At 48.2% G+C, this 8,998-nt stretch overlaps 1 protein-coding gene across 1 annotated transcript; it reads left to right on the plus strand.

The window, feature by feature from the left end:
* Positions 1-1,012: 1,012 nt before the first annotated feature.
* Positions 1,013-3,394, plus strand: LOC127043592 (serine/threonine-protein kinase SBK2-like). Its single transcript, XM_050937564.1, has 3 exons — positions 1,013-1,178; positions 1,597-1,799; positions 2,201-3,394. The coding sequence occupies exons 1-3, from the start codon at positions 1,013-1,015 to the stop codon at positions 2,732-2,734; spliced, it is 903 nt and encodes a 300-aa protein (XP_050793521.1). The 3' UTR covers positions 2,735-3,394.
* The last annotated feature ends 5,604 nt before the right edge of the window (positions 3,395-8,998 follow it).

An 8,998-nucleotide genomic window follows, 5' to 3' on the forward strand; every position in this document is an offset into this window, starting at 1 on the left:
TGTGGATTTGCTACTGCTTTTCCCATGTATTTTGCTCAGGAGCCATGTCAGGGCAGGTGGCCGTTCCTCGCAGCCGGAGGCTGTGCAGTGCCAGGCTTTACAGATCTCTCAGGTGTGCTGAGGGGTCAGGCCTCACCCCTTTACCCACTCAGCCTCTGGCAGGAAACCTGCAGCGCACGGGTTGGCAGCACATGAGAGGCACTGTATAGGGCTGCTGTGCCTTTGGCTCTTACACAGCATCTGCAATAGGAAGGATCCACATGGGCAGGGTTTGGGGGATTTTCCCCCAAAAAGCTATACACAGCATGCAAGGCCTAGCCACATCTACACACTGCGGCTCTGGGGGGTCGGCTGGGTTGGTGGCTTCCGAACACAGAACACAGTGAGCGCCCTGTCCATGGGATAATCTGTCCGCTCCCCCATTAGGTGGGGTCTGGTCTCTCCAGAAGCAGCTAGAAGGGCTGCTGGAAGGGCTCTAACTCAGCTCCAAGCCTTATTCTGAGCCAGAGGGACCCCGCACCTGGGATGGAGAATGAGGCTGGCTCATTTAAGCCTCTTGCCATGTGCAGCGGTGATGGCACCTCCACTGATCCTGCCCTCCACTCACAGAGCTGGGTTGGGGAGGCTTGGGAGGGCTGTTCCTGGCAGCAGTCCCTCCTCCTACCGGAGGCAACATCTCCTTGGCCTGCATGAGATGAATGGGAGTCTCAGCTGGGTTCCCTCTGGACAGTGCCCATTCCACCCAGTGCTAACCAGCCCAGGACAAACAAAGGGGGATCAGGTCACCAAGCCAATTCTCCCCTCGCCTGTCACTTTGTGCCTGCAGTGCAGAAGGCTGCTGAGAAGCCAGGGCACCATCACCTGGGTGCTGGGCTAGGCACCACTCCCTGCAGGCCCCAGGCTCCCATAGAGCACCTAGAGATGGAGTGGTGTATAAGGTGTCAAGTCTGGCTCTCTCTGTCCAGTGAGAGCTGCTGCGACTCAGCCTGTGGTATCTCTGCAGGACTCAGTGATGGCCCAGTGCCCAGGAGCAGCAGCATTGGCCGTACTGGACGAGATGCTGGAAATCACGGCCCAGAGCCTGGTGCGCACCGAGGTGGCTGAGCACTACCAGGTCATCCAGGAGCTGGGCAGGGGCAAGTATGGCCATGTGGTGCTGGTGACACACAGGCAGAGAGGTAAGGAGCTGCCTTCACCCTGGACCTGCACCCCACCTCACCTCTGCTCTCTCCGACCCTCAGCTCCTCTCTCCTACTGCTCTGGGTCAGGCCAATGGTCCCATCTAACCTGGAATCTCTCCCTCTCACTGCTCCAGATCTGACCAAATGGGTCCATCTAGTCTGGTATCACCCACTTCCTGCTGCCCCAGGTCAGACCCTACCCACCCAGGGTGCAGCTGGCTGGGCCCACTCTCAGAATGGCCATTCCTCTTAACCAGCTCCTACACTGAACACGTGCCCTCAGGATCTGGCTGGAGATTCCCTGTGGCAGTGAGTTCCACGGTTCCATGCCCCATGGCTGCCCAATACCCTGCCTGTCTGGCCATGGTGTGAGCAGCTTTTCAAGGGGAGCCTAACCTCTCTCCCACATCCTCAGGGACCTCCATGGCTCTCAAGCTGCTGCCCAAAGCTCACACCAAGCTGCACACCTTCCTGTATGAGTACTGCGTGGCGCTCTCCCTCGCCACCCACCCTGCCATTATCAGCATGTTTGGCATTGCCATTGAGTCAAGCCAGCACTACGGCTTTCTCTACAAGCCAGCGCTGCACAGAGACCTCATCTCCATCATCAAACCACGAGTACATGCCAGGAAAGAGAATGAGATATAGGGCCTTCTCCTATAGGAGGCACTAGCACTCATCTGGCCAATCTGTGGGAGACTAGCTGGCTTAGAGGGTGTCGGGATGGTGCTTTCCCCATTAGGGGGCACCAGCTCTTACCCAGCCCCAGCTTGTGGGACTGGCTGGCTGAGGGGAGCAGGGAATGGGCCCGGGGCACGGAATGGGCATTGCCCCACTAGGTGCACCATCTCCTCTCCAGCCCCAGGTTGTGGGGAATGACTGTACCCAGAGAACCTCCATCTTCAACATTCAAAGTGCCAGAGTCTCCCCTGAATGCAAAGCTGGCTAGTGCACGTTCGGCTGGCAAGGCTGCCATGGTGCTGTGAGTTGCAACATCTCCTCTTTTTGTCACTGCCCAGGATGGGATCCCGGATCCAGCTGCCAAGCAGTGCGCCAAGCAGCTGGTGAGTGCCCTGGAGTTCATCCACATCCGGGGGCTGGTGTATCGAGACGTCAAGCCCGAGAACGTGCTGCTCTTCGACCCTGAGTGCCTGCGCATCAAGCTGACCGACTTCTGGCTCACCCGGCCCAAGGGCACCCGGCTCAAGCTGCTGGCTGGGGTGATCCCCTACACCACTCCAGAGCTAAGCAACACCCCCAGTGCCCAGGGCCTGCCCATCGATGACAGCCTGGATGCCTGGGCCTTTGGTGTGATGCACTTCTGCCTGCTGACCGGCTACTTCTCCTGGGAGCAAAGCCTGCCAGCTGACCCCTTCTTTGAGGACTTCATGCTGTGGCAGGAGTCAGGCCTGGATGAGGACCTACCACGCCATTGGAGGCGCCTGACGTCTGAGGCCACTCGCATGCTGCGGAGCCTGTTGGTCCTGGATCCTGCCCAGCATAGCCCTGTCAGCGTGGCCCTGCACTACGTCGACTACCCCTGGAGAGTGTAGAACTGGCATGGTGAGGCACAGGCTGTGGGGTCCTAGAGAACCTCCTTTGGGGGAGTGGAGGCCATCGCCCTGTGGGACCTGTCTATAGGATGATCAGTATCCAAGGCCCTACAGCGTGCCTCCAGCAGGACAGGAATACATTGAAAGGGGCTGTCAAAATAACAGCCATGGCAAGATATGTTCCAAAGCACTGAGCTCCAGTTCCTGCCAAATCCCACACAGGTGCCAGTTCCCACTGAGCACTGATTTCCCAGCAGACACCAATCCCCCTGGGTACAGATCCACCCTGGCTGCTGATTCCCCAATTGGTGCCACTTCCCCCCGCCCATGTGTTGATCCCCTCCAGGCACCAGTTCTCCTCCAGGCACTGATTCAGCAATGGAAGCCAATCCCCGGCCCCCAGTTACCACACCCCAACCCTGATAAAGGCAAGTCTCATTGCTGTGGGGAGCACATCCCTCTGGAGCAGTTTCTGTGCTCTGCAGCCACTGCATTATTACAGAAATAGAGATTTATTCATCAATAAATTCCCATCTGTGGCTCTTTTTCACTTGTAATAAAATCTCCAAGCAGAGGCCCGCATAGTGTGTGAGAACAGGTTACAATGGGCTCCCTCCCTGCCTTGGGGCTCTGCCCAGGGTCCACCGCAGCATGCCAGGGAATAGCTCGGAGACAGGTGCCGGGAAGCCAAGAGGCTGGAAGGAGGCAGCTAGAGGATATGTTCCAGGTCTGGCAGGAAGCGAGTAGATGGGTATTGGGGGCGGAAAGGAGTTGGCGGGGGCTGAGGGGCTAGAATGTGGTTGTCGTGGGATGGGTGCCAGGTCTTGCTGGAAGTGGGTAGCTGGGGACTTGGAGTTGGGAGGCTGCTGGGGATGTAGTTCTGTAGTGTCCTGTCTCCCGCTCTCTGTCTCTATCTAATAAGTGTCCAGCTCAGCTGCCAAGAGCCCTTGCAGCAGGGCTGGGAAACTGAGCAGAAAGACAGCTAAAGCAGGGCCTTAAATAGCCCCATGCTGGCACATGTCTACCAGGCCTGGCTGTGGCTGCTCAGAGCATGAGCTGGGTCTGGGATTTCCAGCAGTGACCTACCTGCAAGAGTCAGTCACACACACAAAATTCTCTCACCCCTCCTGGGCCAGTTTGTTTCATTCTGTCTTAAATGGACCAAGGTCAGACTCCAGCAAGGAACTGAGTCTTTCAATTGTTTTTCTCCCTTCCTTGCATGTTTTGGGGGATCCAGAGAGCAGGATACATGCATATTACTGGTACTTTGTTAAGAGTGCAGGAATGCTAGCGCTTAATACTTTCCCTTTCACACAGGTATCAGAGAAAACATGAATTGCTGCTTTGAATGGCACTTTCCTTGTTCTGAGCAAGCACTGCAGGACAAGTCAACTGTCTCAGCAAACACATAGCAGGGTTCAGACTGCTCTAATCTTTCCTCCTACTGCCCTCTAGGGGCTTAGTTAGGAATTCTGGTCTTTCCATCCTTTAATTAGATACTACAACTTTATACATAGGGCACATGCCAACTCTTTTTCTGCAAGTTTTGGTAAATCCTCCTTTACTAGATGTGTATTTGAGTTTCTATTGAGAACCAGCAAGGAGCAGAAATCCTGGGTGTAGTACTTGGAATGCCTATACTAGTGCCTCTGAGTTTATTGTAAATGTAAATAGTGTACAATACATGCTAGGCAGTTTCCATACACTCAGAAGGATAGTCACTGATACAAGGTGTTTATAACCCAAGGACAGAGGTTAGGGGAAGGAGAATGGCAACAGAAAATGTTTACACAATCTGTATATGCCAATATGATTCACTGTAAACAGAAGTGGTTCTTTAAGGTGGAATTAAAAGTGGCCAAGATACGTTGTGGATGAACTCATGGAGGTCATACTGTACACCGGGCATTATGTGGAAGAAGGCATGGAGGTTCTTGTGTGAGAAGCAGACAAATGAGAGGACCAAGCTGGGAAATTGGCAGAGCGACAGTGATGGGGACAATGTGAAGCTTGACAAGGGAGGACATGCAGGGAAGAGCAGAGTTGTGGTGAGCTTTTAAGATGGTGCCAGAACCTCAGATTTGCTGTGATGGCAGACGGGAAGTCAATGGAGGGATCTGAAGAGTGGAGTTACACAATGAAATCAAGGGGCAAGGAAGATGAGTTTACCTGCTGTATTTGATATGGATTGAGTGGGGGGCAAATGCATATGTTTGGGGGGGGGCAGAAAGCAGTAGTAAAGACGGGATACAATAAAGGCCTGGGTAAGAGATATGGTTGTGAAGACAGCCAAGATGGGTTTGGGAAAAGTGTCTCACATAGTATTCTACCATATATCTAAAAGGGTTTGGTTACCCTGGCAGTCATGATGACACGCTGAAGGAAAATTGGTAATAGTATCATTACAAAGCAACACCCTTCTGAAGTGAATGGGAAATATGCTAAACTGCTGACCATGTGACTGAACATAAGGCTTGACACCCCTCTTGAGCTCAGCAGACTTCCATAGATATCATTTCAAAGAATTTTAAAAACTTGTATACCAATTCCACTATTATCTTGTGGATGCCCACAATATGGATGCCAGAAAGACACTCCAAGCACCCACATTTTCCTGGGATATTCTTGCTTTTCACATGTTGGCATCCCATGTGCCAACTGTTATATCCTTGGAGGCAACAGTTTTAGGAAGAAATCACTGGAGCTACAGAAAGCTGTAAACCTTGAAAGCAGTCACTTATTGCCACACACTGAACTAGCCAAAAACCAGCCAAAACTGCCTGCGCTACCCTCTAATAACACTGCTCTACAGCCAAAATGCTTCTGAAATAAATGTAGTCCAACTTTACTAATTCTGGGTCACTGAGAACGAAAATGATGCTTAAAATTGTTGATTGCCTCTAGCTTTCAAGATATGCTATTGGGTCAGTATGTACGACCCTTGACTCGGGAATGGTGGAGGATAAGTGAGTTATAAAGGGAAAGGATCTCAATTTAAACCAGAAATGACTAAAATACATCTTTGACTGGATCTATGAATAAATCTATGACTGGGTTTGGACAGTACTTGCTTTTGAGGCAAAACAATGAATGATGCAATCTGAAGCTGGTATTGCATCATACATGATATGAATTGCATCATGTTATTCCTAGAAGTCATGGATGATGCAATCATAACGAAGCTTACATTGCTCTGCTGAACAAATTGCCCTATATCAGCTCTAGAAATCATACAATGTCATGCTCTCTTATTTGTCAGTGTTTGATTTTGCAAAGGGACACATTTCTGTTTAGCCAAAGTCAGCAGAGATGCCTCATACTTGTGTGAACAGTGCAGATAACTTCTACTATGTTTGTGGTGAAGTGACTTTTGCATCGCAAAAGCGCAGTATAACCACTATGGTTAAGAAAGCCTATCACTTTTATTTTGGCTGCAAACTTGGAGATCAGGACAAGAAGTGGGCCCCACACATACGCTGCAACACTTGTGCAACAAATCTTCGCCAGTGGTTGAACAGGAAAAGAAAATCTATGCCTTTTGCAGTGCCAATGATTTGGAGAGAGCCAACAGATCATACTAGCAATTGTTACTTCTGCATGGTGCCTCCAGTTGGGAAAGGTGTGTCAAAGAAGAAAAAGTGGACTGTGCATTATCCAAACATTCCATCAGCTATACACCCAGTACCCCACGGAGAAGGACTGCCGGTTCCTGATGCACCAGAATCATTCTGACTTGAGTCAGATAAGGAAGAGGAAGAGGATGAAACTTCTGGTCCTGAACCATCAATGTCACAGGACACACATTTTCTCCCATCCTCCTCCTCTGAACCACACCTCATAACACAAGGTGAACTGAATGACCTTGTCAGGGATTTGGAACTACCCAAGAGTAAGGCAGAGCTGTTGGGCTCCAGACTACAGCAGTGGAATCTCCTGGCAGGCTTTCAGGGCAAATGGAGCCCATCAATGCTTGCAGACTATTGCTGGACAGTGACAAGAGATGCTCCATTTAATGAATACAAGAGACAAGCCAAGAAGCCCCGAGTAGACACTGAATAGGACTGAACTATGTACAGAATAGTTTTTTGCCTTGTGTTTCATAATAAATTTTATTTATATAACCCTTTTGCTGATTTTTAAAGTGTTATATAAACAGGACAGGTGAAATATTATCATGTAAAGCAACCATAAACACATGAAAAGACCTAGGTTTACAATTTATGATTAAAACTCTACTATCTACACAATATACATAGACATAAAATGTAAAAACTTAAATATCTTAGAAACAGTAGCCAATCAGTTGTTTTAATTGTCATATTTGAATTCAGCACATCAAAATACATAATAAATATCACATTTTATCTCTGAAGCAGACGACTTCTCAAAAATTGTAGACCAGTGTCATCTAACTCAGTTGTCATAGCAACAACAAGATTCTATTACCACAGCAACCAAATACACAACACCAGCAGCAGTTCTAGTGGTCCCAAATGTAATTGTTTAGGGGTATTAATGCTGTTGAATCTAAAGAAAAGTTTTCTAGGAGTGGTTTTGCACTGTACCTGGGATTTAAAAGACCAAGCTTGAATTGCTACATGCTGCTCTTTGGTGGTGGCACTATGTCTGGCCAACAGCACCATTTGTTTTAAAGCAAACTTTTAATTATGGGCTGAATGCAGTGAGCTCATATGGGAAAAAGGGCTCAAGGTTTCTGGGACTCATTCACCATTCATTTACTTCATCAATTATTAAAAGTTACTGCAGTAGTAAACTGTGGTTAAAATAAAACACACATGCATTTCAGAGCATTATTATAGAATTAAAGACACATTTTACTTTAATTTATCACAAAGAACCTAATTATTACTTTCAGTACAACAAAACTATTTTTATATAATATTCTTACCAAAACATCAGAGAGTGTCTGGTAGCAAATTACACTCTATGCACCCTGCAGATTATATTGTTTGTATTTTATGCTATGTGTACCAACTGTAGATACAGCTGGACAGATCTGAAGATGTGAATTATTAAATTAAAGAGTAGGATTAATTATTGTAGAGAGCATTAGGAATCATAGACCACAGGGAAGGGATGCGATTTGAAGAAAAGCCATAAAGTTACATTTTGTTCTGAGTAACATCAAGGCTCTTCCAGATAGTAGGAACAGTACTTCCACTAACACTATAGAAAGAAAGTGTGTGTTTACACTCTGATGAGCTATGAAACAGCTGCATGAACATCAACTACATCTAAGGCTATGTCTATGCTGGTGCGCATACTTGGTTACTTGTCCATGTACATGCTTGCTCATGTTCTCTGTATCCATGTCAAATGTCCACATAAGCTGTGCTAGACAAAGATTTAACACTGTGTCCATGCATATACCTGTGTTCTCACGACCACTTTTGTTACGCAACTTTTGGGCTACCATTTCAGGAATGGTTTCCCAGGATTCTGTGCACAGAGATTTTCTGCTGTGTGCTGTTGAAATTGACCCCTGCTTTTATACATTTGCGATGGCAATTCCTGCTCACCTCTCCATCAACTGGATGATGATCTGGTTCTGCTCCAGCTCCTTATTGCAAGACAAATGTTTATGCAGTGGAGTAGGTGGTAAGTAAGATGCTGGCTGGAATAGGGAAAAGACTTTCTGACAACTTGAAGATGGCTGACTGTGAGGGGGAATGACAATCCAGCTGAGTCCCTTGGAAAACATGTGGTGAATGCTGGTATTGCCATCCCATGGATGGACCATTGCTTCTGGTACATGAGAATCAGCAGAGTATACTGGCATAATATCATTTTGGAAACCTGGGATGACCAGCAGTGACAGCAGAACTTCCAAATGAGGAAACAGACCTTTGTGAAGCTGTGTGAGAAGCTTGCACCAAACCTCCAGTACCAGAACACCCAATTCAGGTAAGCCAAACCAGTGCAGAAGGGGCTGGCTATTGCCCTGTAGAACTTGGCAACCTCAGACAACAATTGGTCCATTGCAAACCAGTTTGGAGTTGGAAACTCCACTGTTGGGATTGTGGTTGTGTAGATTTGTGAGGCAATTAACACTGATCTAACCATGAGCCGTTGCCATATGCAAAGTTCTGGAATTAATAGCTGGATTTCAGAGGAACTGTGAGGGATCATTGATTGTATCCACATTCCAATATCTTTCCTGTCAAAAGGGGCAAGTGAGTAGTACGTGGTTACTATTCACCTGTTCTGCGGGGCTTAGTGCGAAACAGAGGCTGATTCACAACT

This window comes from Gopherus flavomarginatus, chromosome 2 (assembly GCF_025201925.1).
Source record: "Gopherus flavomarginatus isolate rGopFla2 chromosome 2, rGopFla2.mat.asm, whole genome shotgun sequence".
Lineage (NCBI taxonomy): Eukaryota > Metazoa > Chordata > Testudines > Testudinidae > Gopherus > Gopherus flavomarginatus.

Bases quoted from the DNA above. Each gene is read 5' to 3' on its own strand.
- LOC127043592 (XM_050937564.1), top strand. From the start codon at position 1,013: ATGGCCCAGTGCCCAGGAGCAGCAGCATTGGCCGTACTGGACGAGATG. The intron at 1,179-1,596 runs GTAAGGAGCTGC...CCACATCCTCAG, and splicing joins GGTGACACACAGGCAGAGAG to GGACCTCCATGGCTCTCAAG. The intron at 1,800-2,200 runs GTACATGCCAGG...GTCACTGCCCAG, and splicing joins TCTCCATCATCAAACCACGA to GATGGGATCCCGGATCCAGC.